This window comes from Phytophthora infestans, genomic scaffold (genome assembly GCF_000142945.1).
Source record: "Phytophthora infestans T30-4 supercont1.10 genomic scaffold, whole genome shotgun sequence".
In the NCBI taxonomy this organism is placed as follows: Eukaryota; Oomycota; class Peronosporomycetes; order Peronosporales; family Peronosporaceae; genus Phytophthora; species Phytophthora infestans.
The window spans coordinates 2,631,006-2,657,248 of NW_003303749.1; the positions used below are offsets into that span (position 1 = coordinate 2,631,006).

Here is a 26,243-nt window from a genome sequence, read left to right on the forward strand (position 1 = left end):
GTCATGCCATTGGCTGATATATGAGGAGCCAGACCCATTATTAGCCAATTGGACTATGACGTGTATTTGAGTGGCCAGGGCTGTGGCCTTGGTCCTAAAATAAAGTCAGAGTTGATTTTTCCTTAAACCTAAGACTCAGTCGTCCTATTGCGAGCTTCCTCAACACTATAGTGTAAGCAAGTAACGGAGTAAATACCTGGCCCGTTACACCAGTCATGGTAATCACAGCCGCTAACACGAGAAAGAAGTTTACGCCGAACTTTTGCTCGTTGCCACAGGCGACTAGTCGAGCCTTGTACCGCTCGATCAAACCCGTGCCTGTTCATTTCTTCTTGTACACCCACTTAGTATGCAAGCGAATGCTACCAGGCTCGAACTTGACCAGCTTCCACGTGTTATTCGCCTGTAGAGCTTCAAGTTCTTCCTTTTCAGCTGCCTCCCAAAGCGCGCTCTCGGCGCACTTCCGTGCCTGCCTGTAGTTCTTCGGTTCCGGGTCATCAGCGTGGGCATTGACGTCCTTAACTTCGGATACGGTCAAAACCACAGGCTCAGTGTTCAGTCTCGACTCGTCAACCTCCACGTCTCCATCAGCTTCAGCACGGCGGCGCGACTTGCGGCGTGAGCGACGAGATCTTCGTGGTGTGAAACGTGGTGCCGGTGGCGTCGTCGTCGTGAGAGCCTGAACAGTTGGTGGCTTCACATCGGATTTCTCCTCCAACGCGCGGATGTTCTGCACATGCCTCGTGACGATCACCTTGTTCTCCGAAGGCAGGTACACCTTGTACCCCTTGGTCGATTCGTCCTTGCCGACGACGACGCCCTCACACGCCCTCTTCTTCATGGCGCGCTTTCCGGGGTCACGAAACACGGAGCACTTTGATCCAAACATGACAATGTCGCGAAGGTTTGGTGCTTCGCCAGTCAGCACTTCGAGCGGCGACTTCCGATCCTCGTTAGCGCGTGACGAGCTCCGGTTCAGCACGTACGTCGCGTACTCAACCGCGTCACCCCAGAAGCTCAGCGGCAATCCTGCACCGAACACCATACACCGAGCCATGTTGAGAACCGTGCGATGCATCCGCTCCGCCTTGCCGTTTGCAGCTTGGTTGCCGACTTCTGACACCTGACGAGCCACTCCGTTTTCTTTGCAGAAGAGATCCACGTTTCGGTACTCTCCTCCACCGTCCGTGCGGAGAACATGCACGCGAACGTCGAACCGTTTTTCGAACTCGACAAGAAAGTCCTCGAACTTCTTTGCAGCCAGGTTCTTCTTCTTCGCCATGAACACCTTGCAGTAGTTCGACTTGTGGTCCACGAAGTTAACCATGTAGCGGTTACCTTGGCGGTCAAGTGGCGTCATGGGACCCTTCAGGTCACTGCAGATGACTCCTCCGACTTTGTCGATCGGTGCGTGCTCCCCGGTGTCCTTAGTCGGTTGATTCGCACGAGTCTGTTTACTCTCAGCACAAACCATGCAGGGCTTACGGTCACGTTTCGATATCTTGATGCCGGATGCGGGGTCATTTGCCATACGCTCAATGGTGTCCAATGACAAGTGACCGAAACGTGCATGGAAGCCCATCAACGTGTCCGTGGCGACGACCGGCGAGGCTGTGTCCGTACTCGTATCCACCACGTTCATGATCAGCTGCTCCATCTTAGCATTTTTCGTAGCTACCGATTCAAGTCTAGCCACAAGCACGTTGTGCTTTACGTCGACATAGAATACCACTTCGTTGCTTTTCATCAGCGTCAACTTTCCGTTGCGCTTGGTGAAAGAGCATCCCTTCGCTATCAGCCGTCCGTATGAGATCAGGTTCTGCGCGAGTTTTGGTGCGTAGTAGACCTCACTGAGCTCCACCTCAGCCGCGACTCCGTCGACAATAGCTCTCAAAATCACCGATCCTTTCTTGGCTACGTCCATCGTTCGCCCATCCGGTAACATGCAGGTGTCCTCACCAGAGCACTGCACTACGTTAGCCAGTAGCGCAGGATCATTGACAAGATGTCGGCTGGCACCGCTGTCCAGAATCCAGCTCGTAACGTCTACGGACTTGAAGTCGTTACCGGCGGCAAGTGCGAACTTTACTGGCTGGTCATTGTTGCTTCTAGCGGAGCGATCTGGGCAGTTCTTCTTCAGGTGTCCAACCTTCTTGCACTTGTGGCATCGCCGCGTTTCCTCTTGGGACTCAGCCACTGCGTTCACGACTTCCTTACCAAGATGCTTTGGCGCTCGATCTTCATCGGTCATTATCTGCGCCCAAACGACCAATTCATTCGCTTGTTGGAGAGGATCCGGCCGCGTGATGTCACACTTGGCCATCAAGGCGTGCCTCAAGTCCGGATCCGCGTACTTGACGATGTTCTCCAGCACTAGCGTTGGTGACGCGTTCGTTGCCATCATGAGAGCCTTCAAGTGCAAGAAGTGCTCATTCCACGATCGCGACAGGTCCTTCTTCGCGCCAAAGAGCTTCATTCCTTGTTGCGTCGAGAGTGCCCGCTTGAACGACAAGTGCATCTGATCCATCACAAACCAGAGCGTCGGCTGCGTGGTCCACCAGCGCATGATGTGCTGCTGGAAGAAGAGCTCAGCTTTACCACGTAGATACTGGCCGAACTTGTTCACCTTGTAGCGCTCAGGCCAGGCGTAGCCACACGCCTGCTCCGCCATCTCGATCTGCTCAATGAACAGCAGCGCCCACTGCTCGAAGCCGCTCCCAAGTCCCTTGTAGACCTCGCTGCCGTCGAAGTTTCGCATGAAGAGCTTCGCATCCTTGGCAGGCGGCACTCTCTCGTTGAGATGCAGCGGCGAAGGTCGATGTGCTTGGTACTGCGCAGCTAGTTGTTGCTGCGGTGGCGCCTGTTGAGCTGCTGCTTGGGCCTGGAACGGTGTGCCTCCTGCTTGTTGCCCAGCACCAAGACCACCATACACCCCAGGCGTCTGCGCACCCATGCCGAAGTTCGACGCGCCGAGCTCATGCAGCTGCATGCGCTGCATGCCCAAGCTGCCTCCGTGCTGCAGTGCCGGACGGTACACGCTCTGGCCCAGCCCAGCCCCCGCACCGGGTGGCGTGACGGCCGCACGCTGCTGGTGCGTCTCCAGCGACCGCTCTAAGCTGTCCACTTTGGTCGTCAGCTTCGTGATGAGAGCCGCGAGCGCTCCAGCGTCCGGCGTGACCTTCTCTACGTGATGCTCTTCGCCCCTTTCGTGGGCGGCGGGGGAGGCGGGGACTGCCTCCGTATCAGCGTCTGCGTCTGAGTTGTTGACAATTGGGCTCATAACCTGTTGGTTTGGCACTTGCTCGGCAGAAGGTAGAAGTGACAGTGAGAAATATATAAACAAAGGAGTTTTTAGTTGGATTCTACATGCACGCTACACAATAACCTGAAAAGACACGCGCCTACACTCGCTCTGATTGGTCCCAATAGTGAAACCAAGTCAAAATGTCGTACCTTCAACATTGTCGACTCGACACTTGCGTAAAGGTCCTTGGGGGTCTGGCTTCCGGTCGCCTGCCCGTTGGCTGGCTCTTACATCAATGTCCAACAAATACCACAAGTGATTTGGAGAATCATTTCGTGTTCAGCGCGAAGGTTAGAAATCAGAAAAAATGTTAACAAATTCACTAATGCACTAACGCGAGAGAAGAATGGGGGCAATGAAAGCACTGGAGCAATAGTCGACAACGATTCTGGCAGAAAGAAGGCCAAACGCAGTCACACGGTAGTCAGGAGAGACGACGTCGGCTGCAGCGTTCATGACACCGCCGGTCCTGGACAAAAACAAAAGAAGAAATGTCAGCAAACTTGCTGGTCGGGACGAAACCAGTTGCCTGCGTACTCAAAGGCATTGTCTATCAGTCTCAATACAAAGTAAGGAGTAATGGAGCCTTGAGGCTGCATAAAGTACATGACGGAGAATGGCAAACCAACCCTCGCGATTTGGCTCAAGACTAGGAATCGCTATAGCAAAAGTACTGAGGTTGGCATTTTGTAGCAGTACACAGCGCTCTGAGTTTACCTTGCGTCCATAGATATCTGAAGCTTGTCCGAGCATTGGGGACAGGAAAAACTGAGCACGGATCCGATAGCCAGGTAAATGCTACGACAGCATAGTTAAAACAAGCTTTAAGCGAATTAGTTAAAGCGTTAAGTACCTCGACAGCCATGCAGCTTGTCTTGATCCGCCAATACACGCCTACCAGCAGCTTAAACGGTAAGAAGCGGGATAGCAATTTGATCACGTTGGTGCCGTACAGTACCTGGTTATGAGGATGGGCCTCACAATTAATCGATAAACCATCGCGGTAATGTCTGGCATAATACTGTATTGCAAATTAATTCAATGTCAACCAGTCAAGTGCAGTCGAATTCTACCTCTGTCATGTGGATGGACAGGATAGGGCTCATGAAGCCGAACGATGCTTGAGACACTAACTAAGGACCAAGAATTGCGCCGAATTTCCACGACATGCCTCGTTTCTGGGAGGACTTGACCAGGTCACCACTGCTTGTGTCCATCTCAACGGATCGGATTCTCAAAGTCACTCCATTGGTTTTCTGTCGGATTTTGATTGTGGATACTTAAGTACATTATTCACCATATTCCAAAGCGTCCAATAATCACGATAACGACCTAACATTTGATTGGGATATCTAGCACTACAGGCGCATGACGCGGCTTAGTTAGCAATGTACTACTCGCGGCATTCACGAACACCGTCTTCCCCACTCGAGTAGCTCCGTACGCTTCATGGATATGCCCGAAGATGTGGAAACTAGGTCGAATCCTCGACATCGTCTCCTTCATCAGTACCTCGCTACCCACGTGCAGTCCCGTAAACGTTGTATCCAAAATCCCATGCGGAGGCCCATGGGTCACCAGCACATCCACATCCGCCGGGACTTTAGCCCAATGTTGCTGGTCCGCAAACCCTCGTGCCACATTGAACGCCCCCGCTCGACCAGGGATGGGTGGAGTCATAGGAGACCCATAGATCTTCACCCCTTCAATAACCACAGAGCGGTTCTCCAAGTACGTGCAGTTAGTCAGTAGTGCTCTTGAAAGACTGGGGTCGTTGTACTCCTTATGACGGAATGCCTTGTCCCAATGCTGATCGTACTCGACTGCGTCCATACAGACGTCGTGGTTGCCTGCAATCACAACTATGTGTCGGTGTGGTAGTGTACCCAGCCAGTCATTAAAGTCGCGGATTTCGTCGTGCGTTCCGCGGTTCGTAAAGTCTCCACAGTGTAGCAGCATGTCCCCCTCGGGAACGTTCCGGAGGTTACGGTGCTTCCCGTGTGTGTCCGAGATACACACCACACGTAGCGTCCCCTGCTGTTGCGGGCTACTGAATAAGGACTCGATCACGACGTCCGAGTTGCGTAACCAAGGGTGTGTCCAGCCCAGCACCCCCACACCGTTCAAGTAAACCCAGCGGACCCCCAGAAAAAATAGGATAAAGGTTATACTGGAGACTGCAAAGAAGCCGTAGAGGTGGTAGATTATAGATAGCACTAGAAGCAGCAATAGAGCGAAGCCATAGCCCACCGCAGTCACGATCTGCTCGGGTGACACGTCGTGCGGTATCCGCTTGAGCACTTGGTTCGTCAGCGTCATTGGTCAGATAGTGGTTCTTACGTTTTAAGTAAATAGAAATTTAACATTTTAGCGATTTCCGTAAATAACGCGACTTGGTGAATTGTACATTTTTCTAATTGCAATTTATAAATTACAAATTTTGTATGTTGAAGTCAAAAATACATCGGTAGAAAACGGCCGGAGCTTGGGACAACCTCACTCAATATGTCCGTACCTTCGGACTCGAGTTCATTGCCGCCGATTGCGGCTCCTCCACCGCGTCAGCCGTCAGCCAAGACCCGTCGACCGTCTAGCAAGCAATTCGCACGTAACATTCCTGGTAGTCCGCATCTTTCCAATACGAGTACCGATGACGACATGTTACCTGAAAGTGATGCAATGCAAAGTGACACAATTGTGAACACTGGAGAGACTTTGTCATCCGCACAACAGGAGAAACTGCAGATCTTCACGTCATCTCCGGATCTCGAATTGTTATGTAGAGAGAACGGACTCTCCGCGTTGCAATTTGCGCGAACTTGCGAGTCAGTGACGTCTTTGGACATGTTTCTGGGCTTTTGGGCGTCCATGAAGAGCGTCATGTACTTCCCAGCACTGAAAGAGCTCTCGATCATCAACCAGCCCACAATTTGCGAACTTGAAGGTGCCAATTATTGCAATAATCTGGAAAAATTGTGTATTACGGAGTGTGGGTTGACAAAAATTACAAATCTGGCGAATTGTACGAAACTTAAGCAGCTGAATTTGAGTTCTAATAAAATCCGACGGCTGGAAAATTTGGACGCGCTTGTGAACCTGGAGACCTTGTGGGTGAACCAGAACCTTTTGGAGAGACTAGATGGGCTGTGGAGATTAACAAAATTGACCCGACTCTGGGCTTGTCGGAATCGCATCGATCGCATTGATACGGCGTTAAATTGCTGCGTGAATCTTACGGAACTCAACCTTGCAGACAACAGGTTATCGAGTTTCAAAGGGTTGTTATCACTTAAGAATCTGGACCAACTTACGGTGCTCGTCCTGAGCGATCCCCACTTCGGGGACAATCCAGTGTGTCGATTGTGCAATTATCAGACGTATTTGATGTGTCAACTACCTCGCTTAAATTTTCTAGATACCGTGGAATTATCTGCACGGAACAAACAGATCGCTGAGGCCACAATGATCAAGAAGAAAATGTACTATAACATGCGGATCAAGACTATAAAACGCGACGTGCACAGTCGAATCCGACACGCCGAGACTATTCGTAACCACGCAGAAAATCACATGGAAACGAGCGTGTCGGCTTTAGTGCGACAGAAGAAGGAGATCGAACGCTTCGTGGTCGAGAAAAACGATAATATACCACGAGAAATGCTGAGAAAATTGGAGAAGAAGCTGGAGTGTATCAACTCTTGTCTACGGGATCGGTACACTGCAGTGCATCGTATGGATCAAGATTTAGATCGTCTTAGAATCAGTCTAAGATGCACGTCTGAAATGAATGTTGCGCGGTTGATGCTGGAGTTGGAGACCGGTGGTAACATTCGACTTGAGGACGGGAAACCTACAGACGCTTGGTTTGGATCTTGCGTAGAATTGGTTCGCTCTAGATTCTGTCTTCCAGATCTGCAGAAATTTGGAATCTGTGATATTCGAATAAATCGAGTGACGAGAATTAACAACCGGTTTTTACGGAATCGGTTCCAGACTCGCTTGGAAGAAGTGCTTGTAACTCCTGATAAAAAAGTAAAGGATAATGTATCCAAGAAGGGAGTGACAGTGCCCAATAATGACGTGGAAGGGGAACGAGATAGTGACAAGACAAACGACCAAGAGCAGATTAATCTGCCTTCGAATATCTGTCCTGTATCAACGCTAGAGACTGCTATGGAGTACCTGTTTTACACTCAGTCAACGTCACTGGAAGACCAACTTCTACGCAGTCCTGCAGACTCCGAGCAGTTGTTTATCGCTGAGAATGGATTTTGTGGATATTCCGGGCTTAGCACAACGGATTTTGGTGCTGCGATCAAGCTAACCAACTCGATTGCTTTGCTTGATACACCGCGAGTCACAGCGACGCTGATTGCGAAGGGCCAACAAGTGCAAGGCAACGGAGAAACCCGACCGAGTCAGCTGAATTTAACTCAAGATATGAAGAGAGCCATGCAGCTGCTGGCATCCGGTGACTGGGAGCTGCCCAGTGGACTTTTACTTGTGGCCAAAGTGTTTCCAGGATACACGAAATGTATCAACAATGTGGATGTTACGCTCGCAAAAGCCTCAAGGTCGAATAGCATAAAAACTCAGGATTATACCGGTATTCAGAGTCTTCAAGTGACGCATGGAGGTGCGGCAACAAGCAAACAAAAAGTGTACTACGTGTTTGATGGCGCGTTGGTTCTTCCCGAATACTTTGTGGAATATCAGTATATTTACAATAATGACCACTTAAGCTCACCGGTAAGTAGTGCTTCACCAGACGTCCGGCCGACGCAATCGCCAAGAATTGAGCTCAGTAATGACGAAGATACTGTCAATCATGGTATGGCTTCCAGGCAAGTGGACAGTTTTGAACGAAAGTACCGTATTCGACGCTCTATAAGCCCACAACTACCTGGTAACAGCATTACTGATGACAGAATATTGCGTTTGCTTCAAATGGAACCGCTGTTATCTGGAAGTGAGACGATGATCGCTCCGTCAGCGCGACTACAATTGGCTATTACCAGTCGCATTAAGTATCTGAGTTTGGTTGGGTGCGATTTAGATGCGATTCCAGACTTGTCTTATCTGAAAGATCACCTTGAAGTTTTGGTATTAAGCTACAACAAGATCCAAGCGACGAGTAATCTTGAAGGTCTCTCAAAGTTGATCACATTGGATTTATCGTACAACTCTATTCCGTATCTAGAACATCTCGAAAATCTGCCAAATTTAGAAACTCTAGAAGTAACCCACAACTTGATCCGGTCATTTGACGATGTGAAGCGCATTGGACAGGCACTAGGAAAGCTTTCTCTCAAGCACTTGGACCTTCGAAAGAACGGAATTTGTGAATCCAAACGCTACAGATTCCACGTGCTTCAGAGCTTACCGAAACTTGCTCAACTGGATCAGCAATCGGTCTCTCAAGAAGAAATACTCACGGCGCAGCGACTGGTAACTCAACTTTCACCATCCAAAGTTTGGGCGCTTCATTGTCAAAAATCACGTTGTGCTGCTTCAACTTCTCAGTCATCAAATCATCCTGAATCCGACGAAGAGGGGGACACGAAAGGGGAATGGAGTTCAGTGGAAGATCTTGTTCTAAATCACGAATTACTGGGGTCAATAGAGGGTCTGTCCAAGGCCGTAAACCTACGCGTGGCGTCTTTTTCTGACAACGCTATCAAGCGTATTGATGGCCTACAAGTGTGCACTAAACTTGAAGAGCTCTATTTGGACGACAACGAGATCACCAAGATGGAGAATCTGGACCAGCTGTCTTTTTTAAAAAAACTTCATCTTGGACGCAATAAGCTATCGGTTATCCAGCATCTGGACTCCCTCGAGAACCTGATCCAGCTGTCACTGGAAGAGAACCAGATATCCAGTTTACGAGGTCTTGGATCCGCTTCAAAGCTCATGGAACTCTACTTAGCCAACAACCGAATCGAAAACTTAAAGGAGATCCAGCACCTCAAATCGCTGCCCAAACTGACGATTCTCGACGTGTCGGGCAACGAAATAATGCGCTTACCGGATTATCGTCTGTATTCTGTCTTCTACCTCAGACGTGTCAAAGTGTTGGATGGATTAAGTGTATCCACACAAGATCAAAGCAACGCAAAGCAAAAATACAGTGGCAAGCTAACTTTTGAACTCATTCTGGAGAAGTGTGGAGGTGGTGGCTCTGTGACGCCCACGAGGTCCGGAGAAAGTCAACTCGGTCGCATTCTTGACATGGACGTGTCATCGTGTCGACTTCGGGAGATCGGGCGAATTTCGGGAGATATTTTCTCAAATTTACGCGAAATTAACCTCGAGAACAACCAGATTAGCGATATCTCGGGACTTGAGGCGCTGCCCAGACTGCGAATTTTGAACCTGAACCGTAACAAGATTGAGAAACTTACGCCATCCAGCTCACCATCGGATTATACTATACCAGACACATGCGATGGTGGAGGAAAAGGAATTTTAGCTTGTCTCCATCTTGAAGAATTGCATCTTGCTTACAATCTGATCACGGATATGACGACGCTGGGGCTTCAGTTCTTAGACTCGTTAAAGGTATGCTTTGTATCCTGTTGTGCGAAATAACAGTGCAAATATAACGATATGTTATTTCTTATGCTGTAGGTGCTTCATCTACAAGGCAACGCTATCCTGTATTTTGCAGGATTAGAGTGTAACACGGAGTTGGTGGATATTCGTCTGGATAAGAATCGCATCCGTCAGCTTGATCCAGAGTCAACGCTCGCCTTGCGACGGGTGAAGTTTTTGAATCTAGAAGACAATGGACTCAAGTCGTTGTCGAACTTCAACAACATGCTGAGTTTAGAGGCTAGTACCCTTTCATTATTTATATTTTCTAAAATATTTCTAGAATCCACTAACAGCTTCATGCTTGTAGACTCTGGAGTTATCGAACAACCGGCTTGTCGATCTAGAGGAAGTGGAGAAACTCGCGTCGTTGCCTTCGATGGTTAATTTGAAACTGGTCAATAACCCTTTGACCAAGAAACACCTTTATCGACAACATGTGCTGTATAAACTCAATCCACTTAAGACTTTAGACGGTAAAGACGTTTACAGCGATGAGAAGGAACGGATCGAGATGCTGTTCGCTGCTGCCGCGACTGCATCCGATAGAGGAATGGACAACCGTCCAGTGTATCCATCTCAACTTGTCTTGACGCCATCGAGTATACCGACAAAAGGCTCAACTTCCATCGGTATTCCTCAACCTATAGGCATCTACAACGAAGTGTTGACCGGTTCACATCTTCGAAAGACCAACAGTCCACTTTTTTCACATGGACAAATGCCGACATCTGCACCGAGTTTTCCACTGCCAGAACATGAAGTAGATCTTTCCATCTCTGCCGGTTCATCCAACGTAAATTCCCGTTCAGTGCTGCCGACACACAATTCCTATCGCAACAACACTTTGGGAAGCCAATCCAGCTGGCAAGTTGGCAATATCAATCCAGCCTCGAGCTTACCGTCGTCTTCTACCACCACAGTGGCGTCAGCTTTGGGTGCGAATGTGTCCAATAGCGTGGGAGGTGAGCAATTGTATGCTGGCAGCGGCATGCGAAGACGGATAACAAGTGTTCACTATGATCAGCAAAGTGGTGAGTTGCGCGGTGTCCTTTTAAGTTTTTTTACTTCAAAGTACTAACCAATATTTGTAGTTTCTCCTTCATTGCAAGTAAGTGGCAAATTCGGCGAAACGAAGCTCCCTGCTGGTATTGTGTCGTCTCAAGCTGTCGGTCGGAGCCCAGCGGCGACGATAAGAAGAGGTACAGAATTTGGTGCTTACTTCGATAAACTTTTTTGGAAATCTAATTTCTAATTTGTTTTACGTCGAAGCAGCAGGTTTCAACATGCAACCTTCGTCAGTAGAAGCTCAAGAAAACTTGCTGCCAGTAAGCTCAATCCCTTCCAGCAGCAACGACGCTAGCAACAGGAACTTTTCTGGGTATGTGGTGACATTCGGCAACCAGAAACGATATCCCAGCTACCCAGAAACAACGATTCCCTACATCTCGACTGAACTGCAGCAACAACCTAAACGCAACAGCGAGAGGAAATGACAACTGTAGATGACAATGTAAAAAAATCAATTTTTTATGCTCTGAAAACAATTGTGTTCTGAAAACCTAAATCTGATTGAATTAATATTCCTACGTTTGTCTGTTTGCCTTCAGTAGGATCAATTGGAATTATAAAAAGATTTCATCAACCTTAATCAGGAGAGAACTGGTCATCATCAGCAAACAGACAAACTCCAATGCAACATGCAAAGGGCCACATACCACAACTAAGGTTGGACGAGATTGGATACTTGGGATGGAAGCCTCAGACTGACGTGCAAATATATCAGAAAGATTGTTTTCCACCATCGAATCGTTGGACATTGCGAGTTTTACTTCACTGGCTTCCATCCCATTGCAACCGCATCCAGTCCAGCTCCACGTCTACAAAGACACTAATAGACAGAAGTAAACACACCCACACAATAAGTTCCGGAAAGGATCTCCCAAGTTAGAAGAGTGTATTACAATGGCTCAACCCCAAAGGGAGCAGCAGAGAAGACACCACATCAAATATGACATCCATCTGCCTTGCAGTGTACCTTTCAAGTCGCTTACTTAAGCGGGATGAAACGGCCGGAGTTGGTGGCGCCGATACCGGGGCGACCGTGGGTCACCGGCTTGTAAGAGATGGCGAATTCACCAAGGTAGTGGCCGATCATCTCAGGCTGCCATAGATCACAGGTAGAATACGTTAGGTCACCACAGCTTTTATCCCCAGGATCATCTTAAAAAATAAAATATGAAAGCTCCCTGGGTCGCCCCATACACAGAACGTCGGAGAGGGTGGCAGCTGGGTGAAAACCGGTACTACCAAATATGACAGACCAGTTTCCACCACTCTTCGGGTAATAAGCCACGCACCCCCCGAGAGACACGATCAGTTCTGGAGACATACCTTAATTTCAATGCCGTTGAACTCCTTGCCGTTGTACACACCGACGACCGAGCCGATCATCTCAGGCACAATGATCATGTTACGCAGGTGGGTCTTGATACCCTCGGGGCGCTCCATGGGCTTGGCAGCAGCCTTGGCCTTACGAAGACGCTTGATCAGAGCCATCGGCTTGCGCTTGAGGCCACGCGAGAAACGACGACGGGCACGGGCGTTCACCAGGTCCATGAGCTCCTCATGGTTCAGGTCCAGGAGCTTGTCCAGGTCCACGCCACGGTAGCTGAACTTGCGGAAGGCGCGCTTCTTGCGCAGAGCAGCGAGCTCGAGGTTCTTGTCTTCCACGGATTGGTCAGCCATTGTTTCCAGTAATACTGATCCCGTACACGGAGCAGCTCCGACCTGCCCGAGTATATCGACTGGCGCACAGACGGTTGCCTCGTCATTGGCTAAAATGTATTGTGAGTGGACGTTTTTTAGTGCAAAAGCGTAATTACACATATGAATCCTTTTTACGAACCTTACCTTGATATTATTACAGTTAGATGTTAAATGTTAATTGCAGTGCTGAAGTGGTGATGGTGTATGTGGACTTGAACGTGCGCGCGACGGCGAGAGTGTCGGCAGGCGAGCTACAGCGATGTAAGTGCGGGCTTTTATGGTCTGGAACTGTGCGGTGGCAACGAATTGGAAGCTGATTGGCTTTTTTTGCATTGTTGTCGCCAGTGGGCTACGCGACTGTGTGTGTCAACGTGGACTGCGATGGCAACGAGAAGCCCAAACCAGTGACGGTGCTGCCGGACCTGCCGCAATCAGCACAGAAAGACAAGAGCGGTAAGGTTACGAAGAGAGCCAAACTTTACACGGCAGCCCTGGGCAATGGGCTGCATCTCAAGGACGCGAACTCGACGGACAAGAAGCTCCCGAGGCAACGCAAGCGCATCACACTCAAGCTAGAGGAGGTGGCGGATGCACAGAAGCTGGTGAGTAATGCGTAGATGTGGCTATTATGACATTAAATTTATGGCTCTATTGTGTTACTTTGTTATGAACAGACAGCGTCGGATGTGGTCAAGGGATACGATATCGTGGCGGCCGAAGCAGCGACACCCAAGGTATTCCAGTTCCTATGTGAGCAAGCCGACATCGACCTGATCACCTTCGATATCACAAACCGCCTTCCGTTCCAGATCAAACGGCCATTGGTGCGTACCGTTTGGGTCATTTGAACGTGTTTTGGTATTTCTAACCTCGCTTTGGTGTGCAGATTGCTGCTGCCATCAAGCGAGGTATTTACTTTGAGATCACGTACACGCCGTGTCTTGGAGATACCGCTGGACGACGGTACTTCTTCTCCAACGCCAGCAATCTCGTGCGTCTCACAGGTGGCAAGAACTTGGTGTTCTCTAGCGGTGCTACACGCGACATTCTACTGCGCTCTCCGTATGATGTCGTCAACATTGGGCTCCTGTCTGGACTGAAGTATGGTCAAGCTCTCGACGCAATATCCACTTCGGGTCTGGCTGTGCTTGAGCACGCAGGCAAACGCAGAGGGATCATAGGAGGCGTACAGGTGGAAGCCACCGAGGATGTAGCCATGGAATAAACTTATCGTGTTGGCTTAGCGTTTATGATTGTATCATCGCCTCTACAGAGTCGTCTTCGTCCTCTGTCTTCTTTTCTCTCGTCTGGTCATCGGGTTTCTGTTCTGTTTTGCCTTCATCCTGCATCGTAGCATCAGCCGATTCCTTCTCCTCTGTGTCTTCATGTGCATCGCCGCTGTTCTCTGCATCCGACGGCTCTTCCACGGACATCATGCCTTCATCTTCGTCGCCGTCCTCCTCGTTCGTGTCAATGGTCACTTCATCCAGCTGCTCTGCCACTTCGTTCGTAGTCTCTCCTTCCTTCGCAGCCGCAAGCTTTTGGTCCTTCTTCCGACTTGCAGCAGCCTTTGTCTCTGCGCCACCAATAGCTTGTCAGTAAATGGCACAATGTCCATTATCCAAAGCTAACTGACCTTGTAGACACGCCTCAATAGGCTCGATGAAGTGCTCGAAGTCTGCGTCTCGCAAAGTCTGCAGCACGTCCTTCAACGTGATGGTACTGCGCTTGTTAGCCACTGACGTCTCATGCGCTCTGACGCAATTATCGACACTATTAGATAGTTGATCCACTGCAGGTTACGATACATTTATCGACGCACATGGAGGAAAGATACAACGTAAACATGCTGACTGCAGAGTTTAGTGTCTGTCGAGCATCCTTGGTCAATATGGCGCGATCCGGCAGCGCCTTCTTCACAGCGCGAGCCGTCAAACTCGCCGCGTGCTCGTGCTCCATTTTTTGGCAGGAAGTGTCAACAAGGACTAAAAATTGTGACAGCTTTAAAAAGTACGGACTATTTCGTGTAGCCATTTAGCATTCAGATTGCTGGTGATGAGCGACGTCACCGATGAGGAGCTGGCGGCATGCGTTGCAACGCTGCAGAAGCTGCACGGAGAGCAAGCTCATGAGCATTTCCAGTCGTTGCCGCGCTTTAAGTCGCTGCGAACGGCGTTGATCCCTCTCATTGCCGATCTGCGCGCCAAGTTCTTCCATGGGAACTCGACGGCGAGTGACAATTCTCGCCAGGAGCGCAAGAGAGCCAAGAAGGTAGAGCGAGCAAGACAGAAGGCGCTGGATCAGCAATACGTGAACAATACTAAGCTGCGTGCGGAACGAATCGCGCGGTTAGCGGCTCTGCAGACGCAGAATCCACTTTTGGCCAATGTTCCGGACGGAGTCGCGGCGGACGAACCGATGCTATTGAAGGAGAAGGGAGAAGAAGAGAAGAAAGAAGAGGAAGAAACGGAGCAACTACATTACCATCGCGCGTGTTATGCGTGTAAAGTCAAGTTCCGCAAGCTGCATCACTTCTACGACCGATTGTGTCCTTCCTGCGCCGAACTTAACTACAAGAAGCGTCTGCAAAATGCCGATCTGCGTGGACATGTTGCAGTTGTGACGGGTGCGAGAGTAAAAATTGGCTACGAGATTGCACTGAAATTGCTGCGAAGTGGAGCGACGGTAGTGGCCACGACGAGGTTCCCCAAGGATGCTGCTTTTCGGTATGTCAAGGAGCAGGACTTTGAAGTCTGGAAGGATCGACTGCAGATTTACGGCATGGACTTCCGTGATCTGGGTGTGATTGACAAGTTTATGGATCATATTGAAGAGACTCATGGCAGTCTCGACATCTTGATCAACAACGCCACTCAGACGATTCGACGTCCTGTGCACTACTATAAACATCTGATTGAGTGCGAGGTAGCACCAGTCCCGGAAGACATGACTAAGGTCAACCAGATTCTGCGGGGCAATGCAAACCTTCTTGGTAATGTCTCAGGTGAGAGTGACAGCGTGTCTGTCAACGGTACGGCAATGGTTAACACCAGTGGAGCCTCGTCGACAGCGACCTATATTGGGTCAACATCTGCGCCTGCATCCGTGCACCTATCGCAGATGGCTCTTGTTTCTGAAGACCAACATTCTACGGAGACAGAGATTTTGTTTCCAAAGGGTCAAGTGGATAACAACCAGCAACAGGTAGACCTGCGCACCTCGAATTCGTGGGTCCAGAAAATCAACCAGATCGAAACGATGGGTACGTTTTGACAGCGTCGAGTCTTGGTACTGTTATCAATGTTCACGACGTATTATGTGCATTTACGCAGAGCTGGTGGAAGTGTTTGCCATTAACACGATGGCGCCCTTTATCCTCAACAAACGTGCTATCTCTCTCCTCGAAAAGGTACCAAAAACATTTAGTTTTTTTGTATTCCTTGGCTTGGTTATCACTGATGAATGTGTCATGCTTAGAGCTCGAACGAACGCCGCTTTATCATTAACGTCAGTGCGATGGAAGGCAAATTCTACCGGACCAAGACGCCGAATCACCCGCATACCAACATGGCTAAGGCTGCGGCAAACATGATGACGAGAACGTGTGCTGAAGATCTTGCCCAGAAAGACATTTACATGTCCAGTGTCGACACAGTAAGAAACATCCTCTTCGTTGGTCTGCGCTTTAAAGCTAACTGAACTTGCTACCGTCAGGGCTGGATCAACGACGAGAACCCCCGCGACGTGGCTGTTCGCATTGCTGATACTCACAACTTCCAGACGCCACTGGACGAGATCGACGCTGCCGCTCGTGTTCTCGACCCGATTTTCTCTCTACATCAAGAAGGCAACACTGAAAAACCGCTATTCGGTCAGTTCCTAAAGGACTACGCAGTCTCCGAGTGGTAAACAAAGCACCCTTGACACATGCCTGTCATCATTATCATGTTTGGCTGATCGGTATGCTACGTTCTGTAGAGACAGCTATAAAATGCACATTCATTGCAAGCTAAACATCATAATACCGAGATGACTTAATTATACACCTTTGCCAGGTCTACACATTTGTGCGCTCAAATTCGTTCTAAACGGCAATCAAATCCGTGATGAACAATTCAATTACGTAAATTTCTGAGTTTCAATTACCAAATCTGCAAGCAAATTCGTTTTTACTGCACACAAATCCGTGCGCGCCAAAATTGAAGGCTGTGCTGCGCTCGCGCCAAAACAGCGCGTCCAAGACAATGTCAGCCGACGTACTCTCACTTCTCGTTTCACCCTCAACTACGCAGATGCCCCTCTACAAACATCATACTGTTGCTGAAAAGCAGCGTGTCCTGGAAGCGTACCAGTCCAGACTCCCAGATTGACTGTGTAACGGGGTACGTAGCCCTAAGTGTACCCTGGTTACATGAAGTGTGACACTTCACACTTCAGGAGTATGACACGTCATACTCCGAGATATTTGGTACAAGGTACCAAGGTCGTTCAAAGCCAACCATTGGTTAAATGACATTGCATTTCTATAGGTAACTTATAGTTTGTATTAAACCCAAACTTTATCTACCTATAAATATACTCAGTTTACAATCTACCTTATTTAGGTCACTTCGCTCTCTTTTAAAAAAAGAGGGGACCTGTGAACTGCCGTTCACTGAGAGTGTGTATACTCTCGGAAGATAACTTCCTCTAGCGCAAGGTGCTGTGTGACCCCGTCACAGGCTGCGAACAATGGTTTTGTCCCCTCAACTGCTCGAGACCTGATTGCTCGAGGGCGAGCTGAAAACCTTCCCCGTGGTGGCGTGAAGCATTCCAAGATGACGGAGGAGGCTAAAACGTATCTGGAGCAGTGCCTTGACGGAAACTGTACGTACAGCCTCGAAACCTTGCGTACAATGCTGTTTCTCGATTGTGGCGTGAAGGTTAGCACGGCCACCATCAGCCGTCACCTCATCGGCATGCTGTACACTGTGAAACAAGTGTGTGTCGAGCCTACAACCTGCAACAGTGAAGTCAACCTGTTAAAGCGCCAAGCCTTCGCTAAACGGCTCAAAGAACACCAAGAACAAGGTAACTGTATTGTGTACAGGGGTTAATAGTACCCTCCAAAACCCGGTATTAGTATTACTGGTACTACCTGGGCTCCTCGGAGGCGGTAATACTTAAACTAATAGCGATTATTCGAAGCGGTAGTAATATTAGTAATACTAGTATACTACTCAAAGTACTACTTTGGGCTCGATAGCGTTGCGAGCATCGTGCTTCAAGTTCATGATCTCCTGTCGATTGTGACGGAGAAGTAGCTGTTTTTCCGCTCGTCTGCTGTCCGTCCGGGTTCGAAGAGGTCCCATTACTATTCCTCCAGTTGAAAACACCCTCTCCTGGAACGCTGACGAGGAGACTTTCCCGAGATGAATGCGCGCAAGCAGCGCAATTGAGGGAAACAGGGACTTTCCTTCTTCACGAAACCACCTCAAAACGTCCACGTGTCTGTACAGACCGAGCAGTGCCCAGCACATTCCGTTGTGCGAGTCTGTCGTCATGTCTTTAGACAGATCTTCTTTCGACATGTCGGGGTTCTGCTGTTGTGCAACCCCTAGCCACTCTGGTTCCAGTTCAAGACAATCTTTCACGACTGCGTCTGCTCTCGCATTTACTTCAGACTCTTTCACCTCCTCCCTGGTTTTGCGGGCCCGTATCGGAGCTCCAAGTAGAAGCTCGTCTTCGTCATCCCAGCCCGTAGATGACGGCGAGGATGATGGCGACGTTGATTTCTGACTGAACATACTGCTTTGAGACGAAGCCTGTTGCGACATTGGAATTTTGCCTTGCTTAGACATCTGCGCGAATACTTGCCGGTGCTCATCTCGCAAGAAGTCGTAGCTATCTTTGTAAGCCGCCTTACCTTCCTTGCGCGGAATGCTACTGTCGGCTGCCAGTTTCTTTGTGCTCGATTTCGTCCGCGGGTCTAACAAAACGAATAGCATCGCCTCTTTCGTGACTCTGGGGAAGCGTGCCTGCAGTTGAAGCAGTGTACGTCGCAGGCATGTTTTCCCAGGACCCGAGAATTGAGCCTGCGTCTTTACATACCGTCGGTGACTATCTTCGTTTGCTTCTTTCGCGCGGGGTGGTTCTATAGCCATGTCATCGAATTTATATGACTTGAGCTTCTTTTCAGCGAGGCGGCGAAAAACGACCATGAATGACGAGATCAGATTATCACTTTGAGCTTCGACCAATGCAAGACGAGCTACAAAACTTGTAACTGCCTCCATCTCAGCTGCAAGCAACCAGTCCATCGAAGAAAGCGCCGTCCACACGCTCGTCGAATCTTTCGTGGACTGGAAGTAGGCTTCGTAGGCTGAGTAGTTGACCACTGATCGACGAATAACTTTGCAAGTGTAGGCGACACGTACATCCTTGTCTGTCGTTGGATCGAGTTATCGATAGGACAGAGCTTCCTGGATTTTCTCTAATGCACCGCGCTGCTTTGAAGACTTAAAATGGTTGTTTAAGTCCCGCAGTTTTTGAATCACAGCTCCGCCTTCATCAAAAGCGCCTCCTGGTGTGACCGTCTTGACTATTTTATCCCATGAGTTTGTAGTGTCGTTCCAGACTGTGGTTGTTTGGATATTGTCTTTAAGACCAATCCCGTATCCAATGCACAGATTCAGTAGATGCATGGTCTAGTCCTCCTGATCCGTGTCAATATGATCAGCAACGTTTCTTGCGGATGGAGTAGTATCGGACATCGTAAATCGAGTCATGGCACGAATATCCAGATCGTGCGAAGACTTCAAACCACTTTCGATGACTTTGGCCACCGCAGGAGCCTTGTTGCCATCGTTCTTTACAGTTGCCAGCACAGCAACAAACCGAAACCTCCACAAACTGTCGGTGAATGCTAGTGATGCACCGACGATGCTATCCTCCCCACTGCTCGTCCAAATGTCATGTATCAGGTTTAAGAACTTAAGTCGACAGGCTTTCTCGAACTCAGCATTCACGAAATCACCAACCAGGTCGCAAAACAACTGGAACTGGCCGTTGAGTAGCCGGTCATGTCTTTCACGACTCAAAATCGGGTAGGAGGGATTACCAGTAGCAGAACTTATGACGTCGTGAAAGGGTTTTGAAGCACACACTGTGTACGGAAGACCTTGACTGACTAGCCACTTGGAAATGAGAACGTTCAGCGTCTTCTCATTCGCCCGGTAGAACCGCTTTTGAGCCACATTTGTTCCTGTTGCTCCATTAGAAGCATTACCGTCTATCGTAGACGTGATAGATCCACCTTCGGCGTCCCCAGTTAGATCTAACACCGCTTGTGACTCTGCTTCAGTGGCCGCGATATCTGCTTTCGACTTTTCTGTCGCTGTCTGCTCGGCTCGTATTGCCAACGAGTGGTCTCCATGCCTAGCCTTGATGTGGTCTTTCGCGTTGCTGGAGCTCTTGGTATTGCGGAGCGCCGCTTCCCAAGAGTAGCGGTTTGTTTTGACACGACCTTTAATATCTTGGCAGCACAGTAGACAAATATTGCGGTACCCACCGACGGACGGTTTCCAGGGGTTCTGCTTCTTGTATGGAACATCCAACGTGTGAATTAGATCCCAGACTTCATCTGTACTACCTGCTTTTCTGGAGTGTCGAACCGAAAGTGGAATACCAAGCTCGGATATTGGACCAGCGGGAGAGCAGTCTAGTGGCGTCGAGAGGTGGCTATCAGCTTTCAGCTGGGTAGTCAAAATAACCTTAGCGGATTTCATCTTAGCAACCGTTGAAGTTGCTGTCGTAGTAGTCTTACGACGCTTGACCGGATGCCCACAGGACGAATCGTCGCCCTTTGAAGGTGGGTCTGGCGAAAGGACAAAGTCGGAGTCAGATCCATCCCAAATGTTAGCTGAATGGGCTTAAGAGGCAATCCTGGAGCGTGCAGGACGCTTACTAATCGTCAATTGAGCGTGGACGGGATTGCTCACACTTGGGTGGGTGACTTTAACACAAGTCTGACTGCAAAATCTGTAATGAAGTGTTAGTAGGGGTATGAGCAATACAATCCAAATGAAATCAAGACCGCTACCTATCATTCAACGCCGAGTCAGAGCCCTCGAAAACTCCAATAGCACACATGTGTGTGTCGGCTTCCCACACACGCTGCACGGGTCCGTCTTAAGCCCATTGTCTTCTTGGCAGCCTTTTACAGCACAGCCCATGCTCACAAGCAGTCTGACAGTTTGGTTTCAAATGGGAGAATGACAATCTCCCTGCAACGAGGGACGAGAGCCACTCAGTTCCGGATCCTTTGAAAGTAGTAGTCTGAAAGTACTATAGTACCGCCTTGAGTGAGTAATACTAATACTCATAGTGAATACTGTACATAGGGGTATTAATAGTAGTAATACTCAAATAGTAGTATTATTAGTATTACCCAAGATTACTATTATTAAGAATAATGCTAACCCCTGATTGGTATTATGACGAAACCAATTTTAATGTGCACTTGAAGCGTCAAAAAGGACGCGCTAAGCGAGTAAAGCGAGCTGTCCTGAAGCTGCCGCCTTCGAAAGGCGCGAACCTGCAGGTGCAGTGTGCTGTGTCGTTCAGCATTGGACTCGTCACCTTCCGACTTCAACGAGGCAGCATTCGTATGGACAAGAATGCTGCTTTTGTGAAGGAGACTGACGCGGCTGTCAAGGCGTCTGAGGAGTTTAGGATGTACTATGAGGGCAAGATGGTCGTGATCGTCATGGACAAAGCTCCTGCGCATCGTCAGACCGAGGATCGCGTCACTAAGCACGCTGACATGGAGTTGCTGCGCTTGGGGCCGTCCTCCTCAATGTGCAACCCCATCGAAGCGTGCTTCAGCGTTTTGAAGGCTCATATCAAGACGGAATTGGCGATATTCCGAGATGAGGTATGCGGCCGCACCCGGGATCCGGACCGAAACGAAGAGGTCCTCTCCATTGCTGAGCGGCAGATGCGTCTTCTGGAAAGGACTGCGAGACACAACATGAAGTGGATAACGCCTGTGTTGGTCTCTTGAATGGAACTGCATTGCAGTAAAGCGGTAAATGCAGCAGCGGATGGGAAGGCTATGGAGTACGGCACGTAATGTACAGATTTGTGTGCAGTAAAAACGAATTTGTTTGCAGATTTGGTAATTGAAACTCAGAAATTTACGTAATTGAATTGTTCATCACGGATTTGATTGCCGTTTAGAAAGAATTTGAGTGCACAAAGGTGTAGATGGTGCTACTCCACTTCAAAGTGGAGTAGTAGCTAAATCTTTTTGAAAATTACTGTCAACTTTTACATTACAATTTATGTCACTTCACAAAAATGTCGAGTAAACGCACTCCGTACTTCAAAGTGGTTTATTCGCAGTTCAAAGCGGATCAAACCCCGTGAGCGCGCCGCGCGAGCACACTTCCTCGGTCTCTCTTATCAATATTTTCATAAGCCCAGCCCTAAGTGTACCGTATCGTCTTAGTAATAGGTAACGTTTGGTCCTAAGCGACAGCCCTCTTTAGCCAATATGATGATCTGGAAAAAAACAGAAGGTGAAAATTAACGGCCAGCTAATTTTAAGTATTTAAGAAACCAATTCGTGCCTGCACAGTTGAATCAGGATGGCACGGCCAGCCATCAAGGACACGAAAAAGAAGCGCAAACAATACAAGCGAGTTCGTGTTGAGTATGGACACAAGCAAGAGATTATCACCTACTTAGAAGCAGGCCATACGCCTAGTGAAGCTTTGGACTACTTCTACGGTACTTTGACCGGCAAGGAGCGACGATCAAAGCAGCAACTTACAAGTAATGGCGTCGTAACGATGTGACGATAAAATTGGCTTGCGAAAGCGAGCATTCACGCCACCTCAATTTTCGTGAGCGTGGTACGGCAACAGTGCTATCTAAAGAGGCTGAAGAAGACATTGTTCTGTGGATCAACTCTCTTAGAAAGGACGGCGCGCCGGTGTCACGCACGATGATGAAACTTTAGGGTTTGGAGGTGGCAGAGGGCTGTGGGCTTATGGAAGATCAGGTTTCGGCGTCCCCTTCGTGGATAAAGCTGTTTAGCGCCGCCATAAGCTTTCTCTACGATCCAAGACGCGCCAAGAGCAAACAACCCCTGAAGACGCTGCACAAGTCTCCAAAGAATTTAGGTCAAAAGTACTACAAACAATTGTTGAACAAAAATGTGTGTAGGTATTTAATGCAGACCAAACGGGTAAGTTCGAACTTGTATTTTTCTTATCTTTTGTTTTCATAATATAATAACGTTTTTGCTTAATGTAGCCGTTTTTTCGAGTATGTTCCTAAGCGAACAATTACAGATAAGGGTACGAAGACGGTTTGGATTCGTTGCGGTAATAAGGACAAACGAAGGGCGACAGCTATGTTACTTGGCGATTCAAGTGGAAACAAATTTGACACTTTTGTTTTGCTTAAAGCCGCACTCCAAAACAAAAAGCAAGCAGAAAAAATGACAACTTGCGAAACGGGTTTGGTACAACAGTTTGGCGCGAAATCAGAATACTTCAGGATAAGTATCCCTGTAGAATTTACGGCAACAACACGGCATGGTGGGACTAGAAACTTTCGATCAATTTTTTGGAGTATCATTTCGCTTACCGTGAAAATCGTCACGAAAATATGCTTTTACTATGGGACGACTTTAGCGCACATTGGACCCAGACCGTCCGTGATTTTGCAGCCTCTCTAAATGTTGTTTTGCTCAAGGTGCCCCCCAAGTATACCTATGTGTGTCAGCCTGCTGACATCTCGTGGAATAAACCTTTTAAAGATGAGCTTCGCGCACTGTGGATTGATTCTATTAGACAGCAACTTCGTACATACAACAGCGGTGAACAAGAGCGACTTCAGCGCGAAAAACGAATTGAAGATGAAATTTTGCTTGCTCAAACAAAAGTTGATCAAGAAAATTCGAGTCGGAAAGTGGCTACCCTTAGAAAAAAGTCGATGTGGAAAAGTTTTCGCTGGTCGCTCCATCAAGAACTGTGATGACGGAATGGATCACTTCTTGCTGGTCGAAATTGTCGTCTAAGACAATAATTAGTGGTTTTGCGAGGGCAGGCTTCCTTACTGGTGTTCGGGAGGTCGACATAGAAGACGACATCGTCGAGCAACTTGACACTATTGATACCGAATTAGAGCGCTACAAAAGTGCAGAGGAAGAAATCACTTCTGACGATGATGTAGGAAGCGAATACAGCGGTGCTGAGAACGATATTGATATTGAGGACAAGTAATAAATAAGTTTGCATTTAAAATGTTTGTCGTGTGCTTACCGATGATCTAAATCGTCACTTTGTTTATCCTAAATCTTGGGATTTGAATTACTAACTCGTTACAATCTATGTCTGCCCATTGTCGCCAACGACTAAGACGATACGGTACCCTGGTTACATGAAGTGTGACACGTCATACTTTGAGATATTTGGTACAAGGTACCAAGGTCGACCAAAGCCAACCATTGGTTGATGACATTGCATTACTATAGGTGACTTATAGTTTGTATTAAACCCAAGCTTTAATCTACCTATAAATTACATTTACCTTAATTAGGTCACTTCAAAGAGGGGACATGTGAACTGCCGTTCACTGAGAGTTTGTATACTCTCGGAAGCTAACTTCCTCTAGCGCAAGGTGCTGTGTGACCCCGTCACACCAAGCCTCCACCTACCCCAAGATGCCCGGAGCCCCTCACCCTGCATTTTCCAGAGCTCGTGTCCTCGACAGCCACCGCGCCGGCGGTGACTGGATGCTTGTGGCCGTCCACAACGGCATCCCCGCTACCATAGCGCGTCAAATTGTAGAAGTAGGACGGGTGGAGCTGCTCCCGCGCGGAGGAGCCCGTCCGTCCAACTTCAAATGCACCCCGGAGATCGAGGCGGCACTCGAGGGGTACCTCGAAGAAAATTGCACCTACACTCTCAGTGCAATGAGAGACATGGTGCGATTCGACTTCGGCGTGGACCTGAGCACCTCGACAATCAGCAACAAGCTGATTGGCAAGTTGTACACCCACCAAACAGGGTTTCTACAATGGTAAAATTAATAACAATGCATATTTAATTTTTTTTAATGAAACAGGTCCGCATGGAGCCGATGACTTGCAACAGCGAAGTCAACAAAACAAAGCGAATGGCGTTTGCCAGAGAGCTGCGCGAGCACATGAATGCAGGAACCTCATCGTATATTACGATAAGACAAATTATAACGTGTATTGCAAACGTAGCCAAGGGCGTGCCAGAAGGAGCGAGCGGGCGACGGTCGTCTTACTGCGATCCAGGGGCGCTAACCTGCAAGTACAGTGCGCCATTTCAGCGGATTTAAGGCTGGTGCATTATAAGTTACAAAGGGACAGCATCCGCATGGATGTTAGCGCTGATTTCGTTGAGGAAATCTACAACAAAGTCAAGTCCTCGCCAATCTTTCAAGAGCACTTCCAGGGTTAGAAAATCGTTGTCGTTCTCGACAACGCCCCTGCCCATAACCAAACGGAAGCACGTGTCGCTGAACGAGCCGACTTCGTACTTCTACGGCTGGATCCATACTCTCCATTGTGTAACCTCATTGAAGGTACGCAGAATACTGTATTACAATATATTTTTTAAATGGCCAACTAATCGACTTTTGAGCTGGTACTTCAGGGTGTTTTAGTGTTCTCAGGCCAATATCAAGGCCGACCTTGCCCTGTCCCGTGAAGATCTGGTAGTGGAGCGTCCTCGCGGGACGGTTGCGGCTGATCGAATGGAGATACTGGAGCACGCGGCGAGGCGCCGCATCGGATGTATCGACTTGCGCCTTGTTAGCAGGATGGCACTGCATTACCAGCATGCCGTTGCTGCCGCAAAGCGACATGGAGGACATGCAGTACGGCACCTAGCTGCAGTTCAACCTGAGAGGACCACTTTGCTCTGCGTTTTCACCACTTTGAAGTTCCTTTTAGTGTTACTTTTTCCTAGTCAAATGTTTGTTTTCGTATTTTGTTTTTAAAAAATCCAGTTTGACGTGGAGTGGCACCATCTTGGCCTGGCAAAGGTGCCAAATCCGCAAACCCGTCACACCCAATCAAATGACCTACCTGTATTGGTCAAAATATATCTTGTTTAGTCTTATTATTGGACAATATTGATCACATGGTGTAGTTGTACGCGTCCACGTAAAATCAAAAATTGGAAAATCTTGGCACAGCACACACAATCAGAGAAGCCGATGACTCGAGACAGTGTTCAAAGAAGTTTGGCACCTTCTACGCCCCGAAAAGTAGACGTATGTACGCGCCCAAGTCCTTGATGATGACCCAGGCAAGCTGCATTCCTTTAACGGAACTATTATATATAATGTAAGTACAGGAATTCCACGGATCCGCACATTGTTGACGCCAGGAAAATCGAAACAGCTGTGCAACAAAACATTCTCTCGCAAGATACTGTGTCATCTGACATGGGTCGTTCTAAGCTGAAAGTTAGTTGGTACAATACTTGTTGTGGCAACGTCGGGAAGGCTTCAACACGAAGTGGGTCATGCAACGTTAGGTTACCCTAAC

General features: G+C 48.5%; 6 protein-coding genes across 6 annotated transcripts; 3 read left to right on the forward strand and 3 right to left on the reverse strand.

Moving 5' to 3' along the window:
* Positions 1-4,636: 4,636 nt before the first annotated feature.
* On the reverse strand, positions 4,637-5,623 carry PITG_07171 (calcineurin-like phosphoesterase, putative; the record flags this gene model as incomplete). The annotated part of the gene is made up of 2 exons (XM_002905083.1): positions 4,637-5,474; positions 5,580-5,623. 2 exons carry the CDS (start codon positions 5,621-5,623, stop codon positions 4,637-4,639), a joined length of 882 nt encoding a protein of 293 aa, XP_002905129.1.
* A 1,065-nt stretch (positions 5,624-6,688) lies between these two features.
* Positions 6,689-11,394, forward strand: PITG_07172 (uncharacterized protein; the record flags this gene model as incomplete). Its single annotated transcript, XM_002905084.1, has 8 exons — positions 6,689-6,931; positions 6,980-8,019; positions 8,110-9,865; positions 9,935-10,142; positions 10,246-10,769; positions 10,869-10,932; positions 10,993-11,100; positions 11,174-11,394. 8 exons carry the CDS (start codon positions 6,689-6,691, stop codon positions 11,392-11,394), a joined length of 4,164 nt encoding a protein of 1,387 aa, XP_002905130.1.
* A 425-nt stretch (positions 11,395-11,819) lies between these two features.
* PITG_07173 (40S ribosomal protein S15) lies at positions 11,820-12,689 on the reverse strand (the record flags this gene model as incomplete). Its single annotated transcript, XM_002905085.1, has 2 exons — positions 11,820-12,062; positions 12,293-12,689. The coding sequence occupies 2 exons, from the start codon at positions 12,644-12,646 to the stop codon at positions 11,949-11,951; spliced, it is 468 nt and encodes a 155-aa protein (XP_002905131.1).
* A 175-nt stretch (positions 12,690-12,864) lies between these two features.
* Positions 12,865-13,892, forward strand: PITG_07174 (ribonuclease P protein subunit p30, putative; the record flags this gene model as incomplete). The annotated part of the gene is made up of 4 exons (XM_002905086.1): positions 12,865-12,928; positions 13,013-13,269; positions 13,342-13,491; positions 13,554-13,892. The coding sequence occupies 4 exons, from the start codon at positions 12,865-12,867 to the stop codon at positions 13,890-13,892; spliced, it is 810 nt and encodes a 269-aa protein (XP_002905132.1).
* Positions 13,893-13,914: 22 nt separating this feature from the next.
* On the reverse strand, positions 13,915-14,626 carry PITG_07175 (uncharacterized protein; the record flags this gene model as incomplete). The annotated part of the gene is made up of 3 exons (XM_002905087.1): positions 13,915-14,243; positions 14,304-14,422; positions 14,490-14,626. 3 exons carry the CDS (start codon positions 14,624-14,626, stop codon positions 13,915-13,917), a joined length of 585 nt encoding a protein of 194 aa, XP_002905133.1.
* Positions 14,627-14,722: 96 nt separating this feature from the next.
* On the forward strand, positions 14,723-16,576 carry PITG_07176 (uncharacterized protein; the record flags this gene model as incomplete). Its single annotated transcript, XM_002905088.1, has 4 exons — positions 14,723-15,929; positions 16,000-16,076; positions 16,145-16,321; positions 16,382-16,576. The coding sequence occupies 4 exons, from the start codon at positions 14,723-14,725 to the stop codon at positions 16,574-16,576; spliced, it is 1,656 nt and encodes a 551-aa protein (XP_002905134.1).
* Positions 16,577-26,243: the final 9,667 nt, after the last annotated feature.